The 23257-nt window shown below is 35.8% G+C and overlaps 1 protein-coding gene across 1 annotated transcript in view; it reads right to left on the bottom strand.

The window, feature by feature from the left end:
- Nucleotides 1-605: 605 nt before the first annotated feature.
- Nucleotides 606-23257, bottom strand: part of LOC105853282 — a 100094-nt gene continuing 77442 nt past the window's right edge. Inside the window, exons 8-13 of the mRNA XM_012721244.1 lie at nt 17554-17743; nt 13798-13925; nt 11155-11271; nt 3791-4056; nt 3233-3343; nt 606-692 (exon numbers count right to left, since the gene is read on the bottom strand). Of these exons, the coding sequence (XP_012576698.1) occupies nt 3297-3343; nt 3791-4056; nt 11155-11271; nt 13798-13925; nt 17554-17743 (748 nt within the window). The 3' untranslated portion in view covers nt 606-692; nt 3233-3296. The remainder of the gene's footprint in view (nt 693-3232; nt 3344-3790; nt 4057-11154; nt 11272-13797; nt 13926-17553; nt 17744-23257) is intronic.

The raw sequence follows: 23257 nt of genomic DNA, 5'->3' as shown, positions 1-23257 counted from the left end.
AGCGTGAAATATTCTCTACAGAGACTCAATTCTAAAAAGATGGCATTGTCTGCAATTGGAGAAAGACCTTATGGGGTACATGCGCTACCTAGAAGTCAGTGCAATGCTCTGACAGAAGTGCTGCAGAAATAACACCACATTTGACACTGCTACAGTATATAAAGCATGGTGCATAATTAAATATTTATGGGATACAGAAGAAAATATTCCTTTTAGAATTATCTGATTTATTGTTCTCTCATGCTACACTGAATTCAAAAGAAAATTAGATTGCACAGTGCCATCTAGTAATTTTAAGTAAAAGTTTAAATGCATCACAAACAATAATACTAATAAGCAAGAAAACACCCCCCATTTTAAATTTCACACTTTTTAAACTATCATTGTTTGGGATGGGAGTATTTGGCACATAAAACCCATTCATTTTGTAAAGAATGACAAAATATTTCACATGAGATTATCCCTTGGTTATCTCCATCTAAATTCAATACTTCCTTTTAATTTGTAAAATTTCTGGGCATATTTAATTATGAATATCTTGAAAGTCTTTGTTGCTTAAAATTCCAATTTCCTTTAACTGTTAACGGGTAAAGGCTGAAATGTCATGAAATATTTTGACTCTTTTGTAAGCTTCTTTTATTTTGCACAAGCCAGAAGTGATGGTGCAGCCATAGAGATGGAGAATCTTCAATCTTAAAAAAAAGAAAAATGGGAAAACCACATATTATACGGCATGGAAACCATTGAGCCTAGATTTTAAGCACTATTAACCTTTCAATTCATGAAAAGTTCTTAAACTGGCTTTGATTACTACTTTGTTGCTCAAAGAAGAAATATACTTGAGGATAACAAGTATATTTTTAGTATTTGTAGTAGGGAGATGATTAAGTTATCTGAAGGCTAAGGTCAATTACATTCTAAAGGAAAGAGCGTTGAGCCCTATCATGAGAAAGACAGCTATAAATAAAGCTCCATCGGAACACCTGTCATTCACTTTCAGGAGTAATTGTAAAATACACAATGCCTACAACACCTAAGATATTTATGTTCTGATCCCTTCCGCAAAACTTTGGTCATTCTTTTCTATATAATGTGAGAAAAGGGCATTTCACTTATTCTCATAGCATACATTGATTTAATACAATTGCAAAGAATCTCCTCATTTTCAGGCCAGTCATCTACTTACAGCACCTCAAAAAAAAATCTTCAAATCTAACAGAAACATAATTCTTCAATTTAAATGGAAAATAATGAAATTACAAAAGGGGGATGGTGTTAAGATGCATAAAGACTGTGGAAATTCTATTAATGGTAACTCCTAAATATTTTTTTAAGGAAATATCAACTGTCCAGCATCTGCAAAATCTTGTGCAATTTTATAATTTTTCAGTTTTTGAGTATTATAAAAGTACATAATAAATTCGTTGTAGAATGTATTCATTTTGTCTTTAATGACAAACTTCCACCTGTCCTCTTAAAAGGTAAAAGTTTATGGTGTTTCTGCCCTTACTTGCCAACAAATTCCAACTTATATTAGCATTAAATTAAAATAATAGCTTGACCTCAGTTCCATTTCCCTCTTTCTCTAGCTGATCTCTGATCCAGTTTTTTTTTGCTTTGGTAAAAAAAAAATAATCAGCATAATTTTAAATTGCCCAGGTGTGTGTATGTGTATGTGTGTGTGTGTGTGCATGCACTCACAATGCATTTTTAATCACAAAAACTCTTTTAGAAAACCTTTTAGAAAGTAGTAAGGATTAATAGACTATAGACAACTATTGGTTACATTCATTAATTTTGGTAATATTGTACTAATTATATCAACATTTCTTTGCTATGTATTTACCATTTATTATAGATCTGCTTAGAAACCACTCACTTTTTCTGAAACCTATCTTCTAACAACAGACAGATCAAGTTCTAAAACCACAATGGAGTTCTTCCTAGGGAAGCCTATGAAATTGATCTCAAACACTCAAAAATTACTTTTAGCTCTAGGGAGAGCATTGCTAGATCAGAGATACATTTATATTCATTCAAAATAATGGAGAAGTGTACATTTCTATGTGACATGAAAGCATTTCCCAATTCTATAATATGAGGAGATGTTAAAATATTAATCTTTCTCTAGTCTAAAAAAAGATTAAAGCTCCTGTTCCCCAAAGTACAAAATGAGACAAGTAGATCAGTCAGAAGGAGATCTATAAAATTCTATAACCATTCCTATTCCTCTGGAAGGCATTATATAACTCAGTATTCAAAGGATTGGTTATTCAAATAAGACTCTTTTCACAATACCCTAGAGTCTCAGCTTAGCAATGAACTAGGACATTAATTTTTTTATGTATTTTTTAATAGGACACTATTTCGAATGTAGTAATTGGAAATACAGAATCACGATTTCTAATAATGTTACATGTATTCCTTAATTTGCAAGTCTTTAATGTTATAGAAAATGGGTGAATAAAAAGAAAAGAAAATGGAAAAAGAAAGGTCTCACATTTGCACTGTACAGTGAGGTAGTCAAAGACAGAATTCTATGCCCCTAAGCACAATTATTGTCAGAGTTTATTTTTTTAACGATGTAGGTTTTATTGTATCTTTAAGTTCTTAATTCATGTTTTCCAGTAGTAAGCAAATTATTACTTTAATTAATTTTTATAAAGTATTTACAATTTGTAAATCAAACTGAACTTCTTCAGATTGTTTATTATTTCATTTGTTTTGAAACTTTAAAAAGTCTAGGACCCAGATCGCATGATTGTTCTACAAATTTCCTCAATTCATCAAACAGTAATTCATTATAAAAATCTTTGACTTTATTCAAAAAGCTCAATTTTTACCGAATGGACTAAGACTAATTAAGTAATTCTCAAATATGGAACTTGAACTCTGATAACTCCTTAAATACTTTCTTTTTATAATTCTAATTAATGACACTCCAAGGACAAAAGCTAGCAGAACTAAAAATATTTAAGTCCTTACAAATATTTTTTCTGAACTTTTTCTGAGTTTCAAGGTACAAAGGAAACATGATTTTCAACTACTGGAGACATCACTGGTTTCATATAAGTAAAGTTACTAGGAGCTACTTTTTGTAAAAAATTTAATGTTTATTGGAACGGTTGGAAACAACCATGAGAAATATAAATATCAATATCAAATTTCTTCTTTGTTTTATGACATCTAAAATAGAAAGAGAGACAGATAGGCAAAAAGAATGTTCTCATACCGTTTGCAGTTTTTACAAAGTTTCTTAATAGCATCCAGGGTGACATTCATACAGAAACTGAGTTTCACACATTCCAAATTAATATGACAGTAATTAGCCAATAAACAAACTCTAGAAAAGAGAAAAAGGATGCAAAGTTATCAGTTAAATTAGTTAAATGTATTTTTTATAAAGTTTTCAAAAATTTAAACCTCAACTTGATTTTGGCCTTGTATATCCAGTAACCCCACCTCATGCCTCCTCACCTACCACTTGCCAACCAGACTGAGACTGCAAATGGAACTTCTGAGAATAGATGCATACAATGAACACATCAAATACATTTTCCAGACAATAACAATCAAACCAAAAATTAACGATGACAGAAGTAAAGACCTAAAAATGTCAGAATTTCATTTTGAACTTCTTAGAGAAATGGTAATAATAGATGAAGGCAAATAGTTACTACAGAACTATCATTTTAATGTCTATTTAATAATAATGTAAAAGTAATCATCAACTTAACATCTGACATCAGAATTACTCCCAGATGGGAACCATGTTTATTTGGGGTAATACCTTGACAGAATCGTGTAGAAACAAAAGAATATAACACGTGAAAACTCTGCCACTTTCCAAGAGTGGGAATGAATTTTCCTTCCTCCTGACAGGTGGGTGAAGAAGACAGAGAAGACAGAGACAAGAGAATAATCAAGAGATGCTGGATTCCATGAAGTGAAGGGTTATAGCTCAGACAGTTGAAAGACTTGTCTTTGCTGTGCTGCAAGTCCTTCCTTGAGTTCCTGGGGATATTTTTACTGAAGTTTATTTTGTCCACAAGCAACCTAGAAAAAGAGGCTGAGTTAACAATGACCATGTGAGAGGGAGCGGAAGCCCAAGAGGTAAAAGAATAGAAAGGGACATGAAAGCATAAGCTCCGCCCTAAATTTGATTACCTTAAGCAAATATTTACTTGGATCTCACATGTGAAAAGGCCTCTTCCTGAAGAAAGGATCTCTGTATAACCTAGGTCACTAGTTCTCCCAGGGTAGTTCCCGGACCCGTAGCACCAGCATCTCTTGGGAAACTTCTAGAAATTTAAGGGTCATCCTGATGCAGAAACCCCGGGGATAGGACTCACCAAACTGCCTTAATAGGTCTTCTAGTTGACTCTGATGCAACTAAAATTTGAGAATAACTGACATCAAACAGTGGTTTGCAGCCTAAGGCACATATTCGATTCACCTACAACATAATGATTAAAAAAATATACTGATGCCCAAAAATCATTCTCAATGATTGAACCAACCTAAACAAATTATACTCTTAAGAAACGGACTATGAGAAATAAATCTACAGGCAGAAATGTCACAAAGCTCTGAAACAACACTTAAAACTGACCTTCTGGTTGGATTTCCTAAAAGCAATTTTATCTAGCTAGCTAAACAAAATCCATGTTCAATATCCTATCTTTGCCTTCAAATAGTGTTAATCTAGTTCATTTTAAACTTTTCTGTACACTAGTTATCAGGTTTCAGTGCAAAAACTGTGCTGTGTAGAAAGACATCTGAGAGTAGAAAATAGCAAGAAAAACACAAAGGAGTAGTCTGTATTAAACAGATCCCATTTCCTCAACCTATTGCGTAAGTGAACAGTCATCAATTTCAGAAGAGTATAAACAGGAACATAAGGGAGTCTCATATATAGATTTGGCTGTGCTAACATTAAAGGCAAAGTAGCTTTCCAACTTAAACCTTAAATACGAGGAGCTCTGTTTCCCAGGTGGTAGACCCAGAGTGTAGTTAGGCTACACACTATCAACAGTGACTCCCGCTAGAGATCCTGCACATCTTACATGAAATGTTTTGCCCATATTTTCGTTTTTGGCTTTAGGTTTGACATCTCAATCTTTTGTCCATTTTGAACTGATTTTTGTGTATGATATAAAATCGTGGTCTGATTTCATTCTTTTGCATGCATGTCCAGCTCCATTTACTGAAGAGGCTTTCCCATTGCAGAATATGTTCTTGGCTCTTTTGTAATGGATTAAATGTTCATGTATGTGTGGGTTTATTTCTGGGCTCTCAACTCCATTTCTATTGGTCCCTGTGTCTGTTTTTGTTCCAGTATTATTTTAGGCTGTTTTAACTATTGTGGCTTTATAATCTAAAGTCTGAAAGTGTGATACCTGTGTCTTTTAATTGGTGAGTTCAGTCCATTTACATTTAAAGTAATTTTTGGTGTGTGATAGTCTGTTATTGACCTTTTACTCTTAATTTGTGTAGGTCCATCCATTTCCTTATCTAGCTGTTTGTGTTTGTTCCTTTCTTCCACTTTAGATGTGTAAGCTCCTTTCAATATTTGTTGAAGGGGTGGCTTATTTTCTTCAAATTCTTGAGTTTCTCTATTTCCTGAATATTTTAATTAGAAATGCAATTACTTCACCAATAAAAAGAATCCACCCACTATGCCTTGCAGCTTATTCGTAAATGAATGTACCTGACTGAATTAGACTTTGTATAACTGCTCCAGTTCATTTCTGGTCGATGAGATACTTAGGTGATGTCACAGATTGCAAAAACAAGTTTCTGTATGTATTTTCATGAGTACAGGAATGGTGCTTGCACAAATTGTGTTTTCTTTTAAAATCAAATTTGGGCCTTCCCTGGTGGCACAAAGGGTTAAAGTGCAGCACTATGAAGCTGGCCCCCGCTTCTTCAGCTTGAGTTCACAGTTGGAACCCCAGCCAAGGAAGTGACCCACATGGTGCAGCAGTCCTCTCCTGACCCACCCACTGCTCCCCTCAGCAGTGTACTTCATCAGTCTGCCTGTTCTGCTCCCCACTCTGTCTCTGGTGAAAATTTTTACTGCCCTTATACCTCTGGCCTGTACCCAGGTTCTGCATAAATAAATAAATCTTTTTCAAAAATTATTAAAAACAAATAAAACAAATACACCTGTGAGGACGGCAGCCTACGGGCATGTGTTATAGGGCTGCAACACTTCTCTCTCAAAGTCCTCAGCCGTGGTAAACCTCCCCCTCACTTTGAAACTGGAACAATACTTTCCTCTTGTAATAGAGCCAAACTGCTAAATTAGAACAGGTTCTTCTCCCAGTTGTAACAAAACAAGAAGACCTCAGTGTCCAAATTCTTGTCATGTATTTGTCAGTTCGTTTACCTCCCTATAAACTGCTACAACACTGGCTGAGGTGCAGTAATAGTGCAATGTAACTAGTTGTGAGATCACATTTAAATCAAATGAATGTTTTCTTTAAGAAGTGAAGGTAAAATATAAATGGAAGACACTGAGGAAAAGACATGAAGCAGATAATCCCATAAGAAAGGGCCAGGAGAACCAACAAAGCTGGTGATATTGCCATTGCTGTAGTTACCAGGAAACACACACACACACACACACACACACACACACACACACACACACACTGCCCAGAATCTAAGTCAGTAAGATACAGAAAATACATCAAAATAAGCTCATCAGCCTGTGTTCATTCTCTTCTCTATGTGTTAATGAGTGTGACGGTGGCCTTTAGAAACAAGCCAGAATGAAAAATGTACCTTCCTTCTGCCCAGTGGCAATTTCTGTCCTCCCGGAGGCTCTAGCTTTCTGGAGCCTCTATTGCATTTCAGTACAATTAGAGATATAGTCCCCTCCTAAAATGGAAGAAATCTCCTAACTAGGGAATTATCCTGACTTCTCTGTCAATCATCGAAGTCCTTTGCTTTCAGTAACCCAAGAAAAACTGATTTTACAACACTTTAACCAGAAAGTCTTGCTCTGTGTCACCCAAGGAAACTACTTTTTGTCTCGGAAGGATTAATCAGTAGTAAACCTCTGTGTCTTTGTCATTAGCTCTGACATATTTGCTTTTTTATTCATTGTATTTCCATCAGATATTTATACTTTAAATTAAAATGAACATATTAAACTGATCAAAGGATCATAATCATAATCATATCCAGATCATCATAAATGAAAGCAAAAAGAAAGATGACAAAGACAGACGGAACTTCTATGTGCAACAGGGCCTCAGCATAAGTAGCAAGTTGATCCTAAATTAAAACCAACTTTCAAGAACTTAATCAAGTAAATTGTGTCTTCCTTTCTGTTTGTTTCGACTGATTCCTTTTTTCTCATATAAAACTTAGTAGAACTCTGATAAGTTTATTTGATCTACCAAGTGCTAAATAAATTATGAAGGTGATAATGGACAGAATTGGGAAGTATCAATGGCCAATTCGAAAATGGACAAAAGCAGGCCCGTTCCGTAAATCTAATATAAAAGCTCAAAGACTCAGTGATCTTCAAGTATAGGTCTATTTATCTGTAGTAAATAAGTGGGAAATATTTGGTTGTTTGAAATCATGTTTATTGAATATGATTCTACTTTTCTCCACTGAGATCTATTTTCAATATCATAATATATACACCATTATTCAGCGGGGAAAACACTATTTCTTCTAGAACATTAATGGTTTACATGCTAAAGCAACCATAAAGGGCTTTGCGTGATTTTCCCAAGCCAGTAAGTAATTGTCTCATATGTTATCTCTAGAGTAAGAGATAAGTTTAAGAACTTATATGTGATTGTCATTGTAGCAAACTTTAAATCACATATATTTTTATATATATTTATATATTCTACCTTAAAATATACTCAATAAATCAAGGAAGTCTTTTCATAAAACAATACCCTTGGACAAATATTTATGTATTTATGTTATTTCTTCTAAGCCAAGTTAGAAGCAATCATAATGTTCAACCAAATGATAATATTGAGTAAATGACATCACATTTATATAGAAAAGCGAGCAACTATTAAAATAATCTTTATGAAAAAAATATGCATCAAACATGGTATAAGTTTGGATGGAAAACAAACAAATGCAAAAGTTTAGGATTATCCAAATGTAAGTGTATCGCTAGAGTGCCATATCTCATTTTCACTACACTAAACCAAAACTGTTTTACTTATGAAGAGCCTAAATCAGTATTGACACATTTCTTTTTAAAGGTCCAGACAGGGCCCTACCTGGTAACACAATGGGTTAGGACGCAGCACTGCAAGCTAGCCACAGCCACTTCGCGTGAGTTTGATTCCGGTCCCCAAGGTGATCCACATGGCGTGGCAGATCTCTCCTGACCAACCCACTGCTCCCCATAGCAGTGTAATTCGTCAGTTTACCTGTTCTGCTCCTGAATTCTCTGGTGAATTCTCTCACCTCCCCTGAACCTCTAGCTTGTACCCCATCTGTATGCATAAATAAATAAATCTTAAAAAAAAAGTCCAGACAGTAAATATTACAGCCGTTCCAAGATTTAGTTTGCATTTGATCACAACAAAGAGACAAAATCAAATATATCCTATAGGATCTTAAATAAGTATTTTAAATAAAACATTAAAGTTGTAATAACTATTTTTAGTTGATAGATCATTTAAAAAGCAAACAGGCAAATGACTACAATTGTCTAGTTTCTACCCATCCTGTGGTAACTAACTTGGAAAGTTTTCAGGTAGCTTCCTGACTTCAAAAAATTCCCCCCAACCCTCTACACTGTGGAGATTTTTTACACCTGTCCAAATCTCTTGGCAGGACTGTGAGTAGGCCAAGCATGTAAGGACCTCTGTGATGGATTTGTAATAAAGGAAAATGGTTAAACTATATCACCAATGGAAGGATTTGCTCTTGTTAAATGTTCCTTTTTGTCTGTCCATTGAAATCCTACCAGTCCTTCAAGGACCACCTGAAGCTAAATCCTTTTGCATAAATCCACCCACTCTTAAAGCTCCATCAGTCTCTTTCATCTTCAAAGGATCTGTATGCCATTTAGATTTTTCATGCATAACAGGGATATTTTTTCCTATCCCTCACTGTGAAACAACTCAACATAATAATTTTGAATTTAGGACATATTTAAAATATACCAAACAAATTAAATAACAGGAACTGTGCTGATTGTTCTATCTATTCCAGGAATGAAGGAATATAGATTTGTGGTTCCATGGAATGAAGACCTAAGCACAAAAGCCTTTTATTTGAAATTTTAAAAAGACTAATACTAACAACAATAGGTACAAGAACATCACTTAATATTTCCAGGAAAGCATTATTGCTTCCCATGAATCACAGTATTATTATGCCTTCCCACTTTAAACTAAAAATAGTAATAATAATGATAACCAGAAACAGGGTTCCACTGATTTCTTATAATATAAAGTCTATTCTCTATAAATTCAGTTGTTCTGAACCATTATTATTTTGCAAAAATAAAATCTCAATGTTTATGAGACAAAGTGATCTAAGCTCATTTTAAAAAATAGCAAAACTTCTAAACATGGAGCTTCCCTATGACCCAGCAATCTCACTCCTGGGTATCTACCCAAAAGACACAAAAACACTGATTGAAAAAGATACCTGTACCCCCATGTTTATTGGTGCTTTATTTACAATTGGAAAAACATGGAAACAGCCCAAATGCCCAAAAGTAGATGACTGGATAAAAAAGATGTGGTACATATATACAGTGGAATATTACTCAGCAACCAAAAAAGAGAAACACATGTCTTTTGCAGCAACTTGGATGGAACTGGAAAAGATCATGCTTAGTGAGATAAGCCAGAAAGAGAAAGAAAAATACCGGATGGTTTCATTCATAGCAGGAGTATAATGGACCAGGCGAGAAAATAATAAAAATAATGAACAGCCATATACCAGAGACATTTTGTGGGGATGGAGTAGGGAATGGGATCAAAAACGGGGGTTGAGGGGGGAGGGAAATGCATGGGATTATGGTGATGGCACACGGGTGACTTGGTGATGGGAAACCAGCGGGGATTTCAATTGAGATGGAAAAAAAAATGTACAAAATGATGTAAAAATAAACTTTTGTAAAATAAAAAATTAAAAAAAAAGCGAAACTTCAAACGGTACTTAATGATGCAAGTATGACCCTTCACACTCTCCAACCAAGATTCCAAACCAAGACCTCCTCTATGTTTAACAGAGGAGATGCTGTAAGCAAGCAACTGGGAATGATCTAAAGCTCACCCACTAGAGTACTAAACAGGCACAATAATAAAAGAATAAGGAGAATGAGTTCTTAGGGCTCAAGAATTATATTTGTTAAATTACATGGTGAGAGAGAGAATTAGACTTTTAGTGGTGAACTGTATGTTGGTTATACAGTTGATATACAATGATGCACAACTAAAACTTATATGCTGCTATAAGACAATGTGTCTTCAACCTAGTTGGTTTCAATGGACACCTGGACCCATAAGCATCACTGCAGCAGGGAGTCCTGGGAATTGAAAATGGGTCTTCACATTGCCCCTTGGGTAGAAGGACACAACAGCAGTAGTGCATTTAGAAGTTCCCAGTGCTTTTATTTGGAGGAAGCTGGACAGACACTCCTCTGTGGATATTAAAGACTCCAGGTTCCAGGAAGATTGAGCAAGAAGGACAAACAGGAAGAAAGTAGATTTTCTATAAATGAGGAAGGGATGGCTTATATAAGAACTCAAGGTATATGGCTACATTTAAATTCTAGATTTCTGGAGCAGTTCATACCCAACACTATGGACACTATATTATTTTTATGTCCCTCCTGATAAATAACTTCTCCTCAAGTGATTAGAAAAGTCACCCCCATTTATATTTTAATTTGGAATGACATAAATATCACACTTCATTTATAGTATTTTAATTTATCATTTATACAAATGTCAATATATTTCACATTTTATTACATTCATAAATAAATTTATATAATCTCTCTTTCAGGAATATCTATATTCCTCCTGGCCTTTCATATCATAGTCACAGGGTGTTCATAAAAATGATAAACCAAAATGGATAATTAGCTTGTGATTCATTTTCCTAAGCAACTTCATAAAGAAGGTTAACCTACAAATATCCTACCCTCTTTTATTTATCCCTGTAGAGCTCAGGTCCAGACACTTGAGCTGGTGGCAGCTTCGTGCCAATGCATGGATTCCTGCATTGGTTACCTGTCGGCATCCACTCACATCAAGATACCTGTAGAATTTAAATGAAACTAAGTTAGTAGGGACTTCACACAATAAACCTCCCTCTCCAACTGTTAATAGAATAAGAGTTGGTGCTTCAATGTGAAGAAACACTAACTTCACATGTAGCACACTAACTGAGGGGATAGTTAAATGGAGTTGGCTGTTACAAAAAAGACGTACCAATGCAATTCAAATCGCCTTGTGAACTGCGATTTGACTTTAAGAAAGTCTCACTTTCTTAAACAGAGAAAGAGTTCTGCCTTCTACACTCACCACATCTACTTTGTTAAGTACTGTGAGCTCTAAGTTTCTACACGTTTAGCCTAACTTAGATTTTTATGGAATTTCTTATTATGAGCATTGCCTTGAAAACCATTGAAGATAATGTAAGTAAGATTTCTATGAGCAGAGTTCAAATAAAGCTCAAATATTTTTTCAGGTTTCATTCAAGCTTTTTAAATTATCAAAATTTTCTAAATGAAAACATATCTGAGGTACCATTGTTGTATTTGTACAGACATGAACATAACTTCAATTTTCATAATAGAGAAGAGCTTATATAAAGAACATCTACACAGACACAAGAGTAATGGTAATAATAGTATTACAATAGTAACAATGTTGTTACCTTTTATTACTTATATTTTATTTTATTAATATCTTCCTCCATCTGTAAACTCACCTTGTGGAGTCAGTTTACAACCCTTCAATCTTCTAAGACAAAAATCACCCCCAGAGTCTTCTCTTCTGGGGTTTGTTTCAATGACTCACCATACTTTACCTGTGTTGCTTCCCACTCAGGAAAAATATAGCATAAGATATGCCATGTTGAGGTCTACACTGCTACCTACTAATTAACAAGTTTGAACAAGCTACTTAATTCCCTTGAGCTCCCATTTATCTTGGGAAAAATAGGAATAATGACTTAACATTTAAAGCTATTATAATGATTACATTTACGTGTGCTGTGATAGCACTAATCAAATCAAAGGCAATATTATTAGAGATGGCATATTGAGGGCCTTCCCAGCCATTACTCTCGCCTCTCATGTTTTCAGTATTATGTGCAGTCTTGGATGCTTCTGTTGGTGTCTTTGCGATTCAGTTATTTTCTGAGACAGAGAAAGGGAGGGGGTGGAAGGAGCTGTTTGTAGTGAATGGTATTCATTTGCTAATACTCATGTGATATGTGTACCTGTTAATCAGAAGGCCGGGGATCTGCCACCTTCCAGCTCCATAAGCGTGGGTAAGTCACAGCAACTTTTTGCGTCCTGACATCCTCATTATTTAAACAAATGTTTACATTAAAAGATCTTAAGATTTTCTTTAGCTCAGAAATTTTTGAAATTGTATGAAAAGTTATTGATCTTTTCAGACTCTTGAATGTCTCGACTATAGCATGAACAGTGACCATTTTTTTGAAATATCCACACAGTTCTTTGGCATTGCACCCACTGTTAGGTGAGTGCTCTGGGCCCTCTGTGAAACCAGGGGCATTTATCACTGCTTCAATCAGTAGGGTACAGAGGAAAGGATCGTACATGAATGCCAAAGCTATTTCGTACAGTATGATAGAGCTTTCCCTGTTTTCTGGCATATTCATGTGAGAGTCATGAACTACCACATAAGAAGCTTTAGTGTCCTGAGGCCACCAAGAGGCCCAAAACATACAGAGAAACAAATGTACATTGTCCAATTGAAAATATTGGCTGAATCCAAAATTTAAATCATCCCTGTGTAGGTGGTAGAGCCTCTAGCTTATTCTAGATGCAACCATTAAGTCACCCCAACCTTTGAGTCTTCCAAATGGAGGTCCCAATCACTATATACCAGAAACAAGCTTTCTTTATAGGCCCTATCCAAATTCACAGAATTGGTGAGTCTACTGCAATGGCTACTTTAGACCACTCAGCTCTGGAGTTGTTATGTAGCAATGGCAAATGGAGGTTAATAATATGGAGGATAACAACAACCTATATAAAAATGACATTGTTCCTTATTATCTTTATAATTCTGTAATTTTCTATTAAAAGATAGAAAAGAAAAGGATCAAGAGATGTGGCTAAATTAATCAAATAGTACTGTGACAGAGACTTTTAGAATATCCCCTTTCAAACCATGCCATTCTCTAGGGAATATTCATTGGTTCGTGGGGTTCCATCATGGAGGGTATTTCCTTTATGACTGCTCTGCCTCCCTTACCGCTTAACACCACCCTAGTTTTTCCTTATGTTTGATGGTGAAAGGAAGAATCTGTAGAACCATTTGTTGATAATGTGAGTTAGTAATACGGAATGGCTACAGCGTTGCTCAAATCATATAAATTTCCTTTTCAAAAAATATTTGGGGCTAAGCAAATTCTCACACATCACAGACCATGAGACTATTCCTCCCTGTTTTATTCATCAATAATCATGTATAAACTCTTCTGATGGTTTAATTAAAGAAAAATCAAGAGACAAAAGGTATAGTCTAAAGTACAGTAAGAAATTTCACTGGAGCCTGGTGAGGATGCTCATAGAGGAGGAAGTACCTGAGGGTTTTCAGATAGGTGCTAATTTCCACCAAGCTCACATCAGTCACCTGAGAACAGGAGCTAAGGACAAGACTCTCCAGTTTAGGACAGTGAGTCACGATGAGATGGACGATCCCATCCTTCACCTATGTAGGGGGGAAAAAACGAGAACTTATTTTCAAGCACAGACCTCTGCACAAATAAAGAGACCATGGGTTTGGGACTATAACATCTTTTTCAGGCTTCCCCTAAGAAAATGGCAAATATTAACAGTCAGATCCAGAGTCAGTGGATTCCAACACCAATATTTTTTTTCAAATTTTAAGTTAGGAACTGTATTGATAAGAGTTATATCATCTGATACAGTGCCTAAGTTCTCTATTAATAAAATCAGCAAGTGAGGAAAGTTCGCAAATTAACAATATAAAGTTGAATAAGCAAAAGATTCTAAAATGAATGACAAGTGTAAGATGTTCTTCCAAAAATCTCAGCAACTTGTTCTATAAATTAAAGATAATGCTACTTTTCACATAGAGAAGTTAATAAATAATGTGTGTAACAAGTGCCTTGTATAGTTCCTTGTATATGAAAGGAGCTCAATAAATGATAACTGTTACCATTAATATTAGCTCTTATTTGCTCAATAATTTTATTGAACTACTACATTGGTTCAATTACAAGAATGGCAAGATCCGTTAATGGATCAACTCTTACTTCCAACTATGTTTATGGAGGCAAAGTTGGTGTATATCATTGCATCGTTTTAGGTGCTATGTATTGAAACCTCTTTAAATGCAGTCTTTATACTATGATCACTAGCAAAGTCCCAAGAATTCCTCTACTATGCTCCACTGGACCCCCTCCCTCAACCACTCCACCTCATCACTCTCCCCTTCTGGTTGCCTTAGTTTTGCAGTCAGATGTATAAGGTTTAGTTTTGTCTGATATTTCCACATGAAAGTGAAAACAGTTGATATTTTTCTTTTTCCTTCTGACTTATTTTACTTAACATTGTGCTTTCTAGTTCCATCCATGTTGTCACAAATGCCAACAATTCATCTTTTGTTATAGCTGTAATAGTATTCCATTGTATAAATATATATCACATTTTTCTGATCCACTCCTTTATCCTTGGACACTTAGGTCGTTATCATAACTTAGTTATGCAAACAAAGCTGCAATGAATATAGATGCAAACATATTCCTTTGAACTAGAATTTTTGCATTTGGGGGTAGAAACCTAGGAGTGTACCTGATGTGTTCATATGGTAGATTTATTTTTAAAGTTTGAGAAAATTTAATACTACTTCCCATAGAGTTTGGATCACTCTACATTACCACCAACACTGTAAGATGATTCTTTTTTCCATACTTCCTCATCAACACTTGCTATTTATGATCTTTTTAATATGAATCATTTTAGTAACATTCTCACATGTATGAAGTAGTATCTCATTGTGGTTTCAGTCTGCATTTACCTAGTTATAAGTGATAATGAGCATTTTATCATGAGCCTAGTGGCATATAAGTATCTTCTTTGTAGAAGTAACTATTTATAGCATTTTGCCCATTTTTTAAATTGGGTTCATTGCTGTCTTTTTTGCTCATCTGCATTAGTTTTTATATTTTGGATATCAGCACTTTGTCAGATGTATGATGTGCAAATATTTTCTTAATGGGTCAACTTTTAGATCCAGTACCTAATCCATAACTAAATAGCAATGTTTCCTCAGGGAAGTCCTATTTGTGCCTCCTGCTTCTTTTGTGTAGTCATAATCCAGTGTGCAAACACCTTCTTAAACATGGTTTCTTCTCCCCTTTAAACATATATTTCAGAACATGACTTCATGATAATATGAGAAAAACACTGAAGAATAACAGTTTTTGAAACTAGACAATTATTTCACACTATATATGTAGAGTAAATTAGAAAGGATCAAAGATATGACTGTAAGAACAGAAACCATAAAATGCATAGGAAGGGAAAAAAAGTCAAAATACTCCACAACATCGGCTTCAGGAATGTCTCTGGGGACAACGAAAGTGAAAATAAATGGGAATTTGCCAAATTAAAAAGTGTCTATGTGGTGAGGATGCAGAGAAAAAGAAACTCTCCTACACTACTGGTGGGAATGCAAACTGGTACAACCAATATGGAAAGCTGTTTGAAGGTTTCTCAAACTGCTAAAAATGGAGCTTCCATATGGCCCAGCAATCCCACTCCTAGGTATCTACCCAAAGGACACAAAAACATTGATTGAAAAGGACACCTGCAACCCCCCCATGTTTATTGCTGCTCTATTTACAATAGGGAAGATGTAGAATCAAGCCAAATGCCCAAATATAGATGACTGGATTAAAAAGATGTGGTACATATTCACAATGGAATATTACTCAGCAATCAAAAAGATAAACTCATGCTTTTTGCAGCAACATGGATGGAACTGGAAGGGATTATGCTTAGTGAAATAAGCCAGAAAGATAAATAGCAGATGGTTTTACTCATAGTAGGAGAGTAAGGGACCAGGAAACAAAAAAAAAAGCCATTGTAATAAAGTAAAGATGAAAAACAACAAACAACTATAAATCAGAGACAAAATTAATAGGGAGAGGGGAATGGGATGAAAAGTGAGGTGGGAAGAGCACATGTGCTATGGTGATAGCACATGGGTGAACTGGTGGTGGAAAGTCCATGGGGATGACAACCGAAATGAAAAAATGTACAAAATGAAGAATGATATAAAAATAAATAAATTTAAAAACGAGTTTCTGCCCAACCAAAGAGACTATCATTAAAACAAAAAGTCAGCCTAATAATGGGGGGAAATGTATGTTATAAAAGATGTGGTACATATTCACAAAAGGCTAATATCCACACAACACTACAAAAAAAACAATTAAAAAGGAGCACAAGAGCCAAAGGCATTTCTCCAAAGAAGACATACAGATGGTTAACAGTCACATGATAAAATGCTCATCACCATTTATCATCAAGGAAATGGAAACAAAACCCCAGAGACCATCTTATACCTGTGAGATTGGCCCATATCAGAAAGACCAGAAAAAAACAAATTTTGGAAAGAATGTGAGCAGAGAGACACCTTATACACTGTTGGTAGACAGGAATGCAGACTAGTCTAGCCTCTCTAGTAAATACTATGGGGGTTTCTCTTAAAATGTTAAACATAGATCTACCATATGATCCAGCAACTCCTCTCCTAGGTAGCTACTCAAAGAATACAAAAACACTTATTTGAAGGGATATATGCAGTCCTATGTGCACTGCAATGATATTTACAATAGCCAAAATGTCTGCCCAAGGACAGATGAGTGGATTTAGAAGATGTGTATATACATAGACTTAAAAAAAAGAAAGAAAAAAGATGAAATCATGTCTGAGACAATGTGGATGAAATGTGGAAATAAGACAAACTCAAATACTGGATGATCTACTCACATGTGGAATGTAAAACAACTAAGCAAAGCAAAGGAAGAAGTAAAAACAAATCTTGAAATCTGACTAAAGACTGAGGCTGTCAGAAAGTTGAGGCGTGAGAATAAAGAAGGCAGAGCACGCAAGAGACTATGGTAGAACATTTTTGGTATGGTGTGAAAACACCCATTTCGAAAGGCATAAACCTAAACCCCTAAAATATACATAGTGATTACCTAAATAAATATAATTTTAAAATAATAATAATAATAGGTTTGTTCTGACAAAAATAAAATCATGAAGGACAATGAAAAGATCTGTATAAGTCCAAGAGTTCTCACCAATTTAAGGGCAGCAACATTGAGGGCAGTCATTTCTGGTAAGTTCTTCAGGATCCTGACCAGGCAGGCCTCAGAAACCTTGGGGACTCTCCCAATGTTCAGGGTCCGTAAGTGTGGACATCGCAGAGCCAGAGAGTCTATACTTCTGGCTGTAAGACCAAAGCAACCAAAGACTTCTATTTTGTGGAGACTAAGGAAAGAAAAAAAAAAAGTGAAATATCCCATGTTCCTTGGTCCACTGCACATGAGGAGATTCAAAAGTCACCTAGGTGATATTTTTACTTTTTCATGATGGAAAGTCTGCATTTTAATGTCTTATTTGAGAAGTGAATAAATATATAGTGCTGATAGCATGAAATGAGTTGGTAAATTTAATCAACAGATGAATAAAATTCACTAAGCATGATATCCTCAGCAAATTCAAGTCATATCTGTACTCATTCATGATAGCCATGTTCTATAAAACTGCTGCCAACCCTGGATTCGTACCTATTCCGTCACTGTTCCTAAGGGAAATCAGGGTTAGCTTCCTACAACCCTCTGGAAATTGCACTTCGGTCAACTGATCACCTTGTCTCGTATATTTAAAGGCATCTTATTTCAGATATGTTATTGATTCATTAACATTGAACTCACGGCCAAATAGCACTACAAATTATGCTTGAACAAAATTAAACCACGTTTCCTTCAAAAGCCACTTCACAGCCTTCTGGCAACAGAAACACTAGACAGCACTTCAGTGGCTTGGGGGTCATTTTAAACAGCAAAATCAGAGATCAGGAGCATTCAGGGTAGTAGAAACTGAGGCTACTGGAGTGGGAGGGGCAGGATGGAGGGGAGAGGGTGGCGCAATGGGTATGGTGGAGGACTATGAATGCCTTGGTGGTGGGTGAGTTGTGTAAGGAACACTTGAGAGGTGGAGTCCTTTATTTCTGAGTCAAATGCAGTATTGTAACTACTGTTACCGAGAAAGAACAAATATAAAATAGGTAAATCACCAATAAAAAGCACAAAAGTGTGAAAATCAGGATATAAACCAGACTGTGAAAGGGATGTTCTTTATAGTATGAGAACTGAAGCAGGAAAGCAGAGGGTTTGTTGGCACTCAGCTGGGTACACACCTCGGAAAAATCAAATGTGTCACCTCTGTGAATGCCCACAAATAGCATCAAAAGCCTGAGTATAGATGAGGATAAACTATATCAATACACTAAAATCAACAACAGCATATATGGTTAAAAACTTTTCCTAGAGGTTTCCCTGGTGGTGCAGGGGTTAAAGTCTTCACTACGATCAAGCTATCAACAGCCACTGCAGCAAGAGTTTGATCCCTGGCCAGGGAGGTGACCCACATGGTGCAGCAGAACTGTCCTGTCTTGCCCACTGCTCCCCTCAGCAGTGTATTTCAGTCAGTCTGCCTGTTCTGTTCCCTACTCTGTCTCTGGTGAATCCTTTCACCATCACCTCTACACCTCTGACCTATACCCCAATTCTTGTATGCATAAATAATAAAATAAATATCTTTTAAAATTTAAAAAAGGCAACTTACTGCAGAAGTGGCACTATCTTATATGAGCTAATGACACCTACATTATGGGAGAAACGCATTCCATGGCAGTGTAAGCGTATCAATTGTTATTTGTTGTTATTTCTTACAAATGTTTAATGAATGTGAATATGGGACTGTCCCTCATCCCCAAATTGCTCAGTTTATATAAAATTTATCAGATTACTTTAATACATTCAGAATTGCAGGTGTTAGTGTATATACTCTCAAGTTGATGCTACTTGGTTTATATTTCTTATCTATTTTTCTAACTTGGGTTACTACTTGCAAGTGTTTTAGGAGATTCCCCCTAGAAAATTTCAGGTCTTAGTATGAGAACAGAGAAAATAATAATATTGTGGTTTATTTGGGAAAAGGCCACAAGATTGTGAGTTGGTCTGGAGGAATCAGGAAGCTCCCACCAGTCCCTTTTTGGTATGAAATGCTATGCTGAAGAAGCAGCTCCCAAATGTGGTTCCTAGATCAGCAGATACTTGTTAAAATACAAATGCATGGGATTCACCTGGACCTGTTATATCAGATCTTCTGAGGGTAGGCCCTAGCCATCTGGGTGAATAAGCCCTCCAAGTGATTCTGTTTTGAGTATCATTTGCTTCAAGAATCTTCCTAATGATGTCCAGGTCACTTTAATAGTTAGCAAAGACACATGGGTCCTGGGTTCGTGATCCTAGATAAGTGAGTTCATTACTGAATAATTAAACTTTAATCATATGTTTCCCAGAACCAGTACAAAATAATAAAATGCCTCTTTAAAATAATAGTTTCCAATATGGACATTACTCCAAAGTCAATTCATGTTCTAATTAATGCATTTTTATGGGATCTTTAAATACAAGGTCTGTCAGTTCATTGCCCCATTCATCTTCATTTAAAGAGTTGTTTTTTTTTTTTGGTTTTTTTAAAGCAATTGCTTAAAGAAAATTAGGATGTGAGGTGTGCTATGTACACTCGTGGGTGTTTGAGTATATTTGTGCATATGTAAGTAAAAGTCAGAAAGAAAAATCTAGCAAGCATGTCAGAATTATAATAAGCATAAACCAGTATATACTTTTTTCATAAGGAAGTAACAAATTTCCCAGTTACTTAACTAAATATTTATTATATTGACAGTTCTACATTCAACTAACTCATGGTCCACTAAAACTTGTTATTGTGAGATAAGATCTATGAATGAATATTTTACTAAAAATTATCAGTACAGTAAGGGAATGAGTACTTTCACATCACAAAGCCTACACTTTAGGCTTCACCTACCATATCCTGTGTTCTGAGGGTGAGTTCCTTCACCCTGTTCATGTGACTTAGTGCTAAGGTCTCCACATATCTACAATTCAAGCTGAAAATGGAAAGAAAACTGGAAATGCAAGAGCTAACTCAAGAACTGAGGACTCAGAGAAAAAGCAACTTGAGGTAAACCCTCACTTCTCTACATCAATAGTCCTGCACTATTGACTATTACAAGACCAGCCCAGCAGGAATGGTGGCCAATGGAAAGAAATGTCGATAAGATTACAAGAGAACACTGCTTTCCTACAGTTGTGGGAACATGTACAATATTTGAGATGACATTCTTACCTAAGAAAAGTTACAGTTCCTCCTGCAATTTCAACCAGCATACAGGAGGACTAAATGGTTGTCCGTTGCTATTCAACAATGATGTTATGGTGTGCTGTAGATTTCATTGTTTCTCCCCAGTGGTTGTTCTACTACAATTTGATTGTCAACTTGATACCCAATCCTAAATCCTTACCTACTTCCAACTAGGTTTGCAATGTCTTTCAGAAGGAAGGCCTTGATAGTATGCCTCCCCAAATTTTACTCAGCTTTGTCCATCTTGTTTTTAAATGTAGGACTTATCATTTTCCAGATCTGATGAGACCAACAGATCAGGAGATGACAACTATTGGAAAGAGTTTGCTGCTATAAGCACAATTCCCCAAAGGAGGAGGACAACACACCACACTTGGCCATGGAGGGAGCACCATGGCCTGTCAGGAGGCAAAGGTGATGAGGGGGAAATGTGGACAAGAGCCTTCATTGGTATCATGGGAAGAAATGTTTGCAGCAGAGTAGGTAGATTTTCACTGGAATAGTTTCCATGGAGACCAGGGATTTGGCCTGTACCCAGTCATCTGGTAGTCTAAGGGTGATTAAGATGGGAAGATGATGACTAGAATATAAGATCTCAGTAAGGACAGAATGTGAGTTTTGGGTTAGTTGTTAACATGTGCAGGGGAACTCTACTGCTTCTAGATGAAGGCTAGGTGAAGGCCTCTAGAGAAGCCTAGAAGGTTTCTCCAGGTCAATTTCTCCAAGGTCAGCAAGGCCTAAGATATTAAAACATTATAATAAAAAGGCATATTTAAAACAATCTCCAGTGGCCACTTTTCTCTGTCTCCCCTCAACCTTTTTCAGTTGATCCCCAGGTATTACAAGACCAAAGGAAGGGAGGCTATACTCAGAGCAGTGGAGGTCAATACCCAGGGAGTAGCTTTTTTCTTGATAAGGTCGAATATGCTGCCGTGTGCAACTGAGTTAAGTATCTGCAAGATACCCAGGCTTGAAAGCCATTGTCACTGTTCAGGAGGACCTGATATTTTTTTTAAAGATTTATTTATTTATTCATACAGAACTGAGGTACAGGCCAGAGGCACAGGAGCAGTGAGGATTCACCAGAGACAGAGTAGGCAGCAGAACCGGCAGATCAACAAAGTACACTGCAGAGAGGAACAGCAGGCTAGACAGGAGAGGTCTGCTGTACCACGTGGGTGACCTCTGGGGCCAAGGATCGAACTCACACTGAAGCGGCTGCTGCTAGCTTACTGTGCTGCACTTTAACCAACTGCACCTCCAGGGAGGGCCTGGACCTGAGATTTTTTAACCACTCAAAATCTCTGGGAATTTATATCTGCTTTAATAATGATGATAATATCCATTTTTTTTGTTGTATTAATAAGTCAGGATCTCTAGCTGTTACTCATGTTATTGCATAAAAATAGCTTAATAGAAGTTAATACTTAAGTGTTTCTAAGAAAAATAATTTATCTGTAATTTGCTTTAAATCTTCCCAGAAGACAAAAATGTGATGGCACAAGATTGATAATATACTGGCAGTCGATAGGTGTATTGAAATTAATTATATAATTCTGTGTATTACTGTTTTCATAATAAAATTATTAAGTGCAACTTGAGAAATATATATAAAATAAGTATTAGACTTAGTAATCATTGGAATATAGTTATTGTATGAAAACCCAAATTCTATAGTACAATATTTCTTTTTGCTATCATGAATCAAAAACTCATCGTTTTTCCTGAGATTTTTGGATTGCCAAGGGGACTTGATCTTTTCTATGGTCCCAAATATCTCCAGGCTAAAATTGATTTAGGTTAATCAAATTCTTATTATAATCCATTTGTGTTAAGCAATAGAATTCCTAACGGTAAAACTATAATCAACATGTTATGACTGTTTTATGATGAGAGGTCCTACCCAATTAGGGAATTTCCCTAATCAAAGGCCCTTCAGTCTCAAGAGAACTTCACTGAATAGCAGTGGAGGTTGCTTAATTAGTGAGGTTAAAATATCCTTCAGAAACAAGGTCAAGATGACATTTCTTTCTGTGCCAAGTTGATGAAAGAATCCTCTAAAAACAGTACTCAAAAGTCTTGGTGTGAAAATTCCTGTAAGACTTTCCCACAGAAGGGAAAAGAAAGTGTACTGATCTAAATGATATCAATGAACTTTCATAGGCGCATACTGGATAATGAATTTTCAAAAGCATTTCCTTAAACTCTCCATAAAGTAGCCAACTTTTTGTTTGGAAAAAACTCCTCAAAATCAGTAATATTATTTGGAGAAATAAGAATCCTTAAAAAATATCCATGAAACATAACTATAAACCAATCAACAAAATAAATTTAAAAAGAAGCAATTTGGGCCCTCCCTGGTGGAGCAGCGGGTTAAAGCACTGCACTAAAAAGCTTAAGCCAAACCATCCACCAGTTTAGCAAGGTAGCAGGTTATAAAATCAACACACAAAAGTCAGAAGCTTTCCTATACACAAACAACCAAGCAGAAGAAGCAGAGATAAAAAAAACCATCCCCTTTTCAATTAAAACAAAAAGAATCAAATA

Source organism: Condylura cristata, unplaced genomic scaffold, assembly GCF_000260355.1.
Source record: "Condylura cristata isolate star-nosed mole 26May11 unplaced genomic scaffold, ConCri1.0 scaffold00006, whole genome shotgun sequence".
NCBI classification, from domain to species: domain Eukaryota; kingdom Metazoa; phylum Chordata; class Mammalia; order Eulipotyphla; family Talpidae; genus Condylura; species Condylura cristata.
Note: the sequence above shows the minus strand (reverse complement) of the source record. Positions and strands in the feature narration are given on the sequence as shown.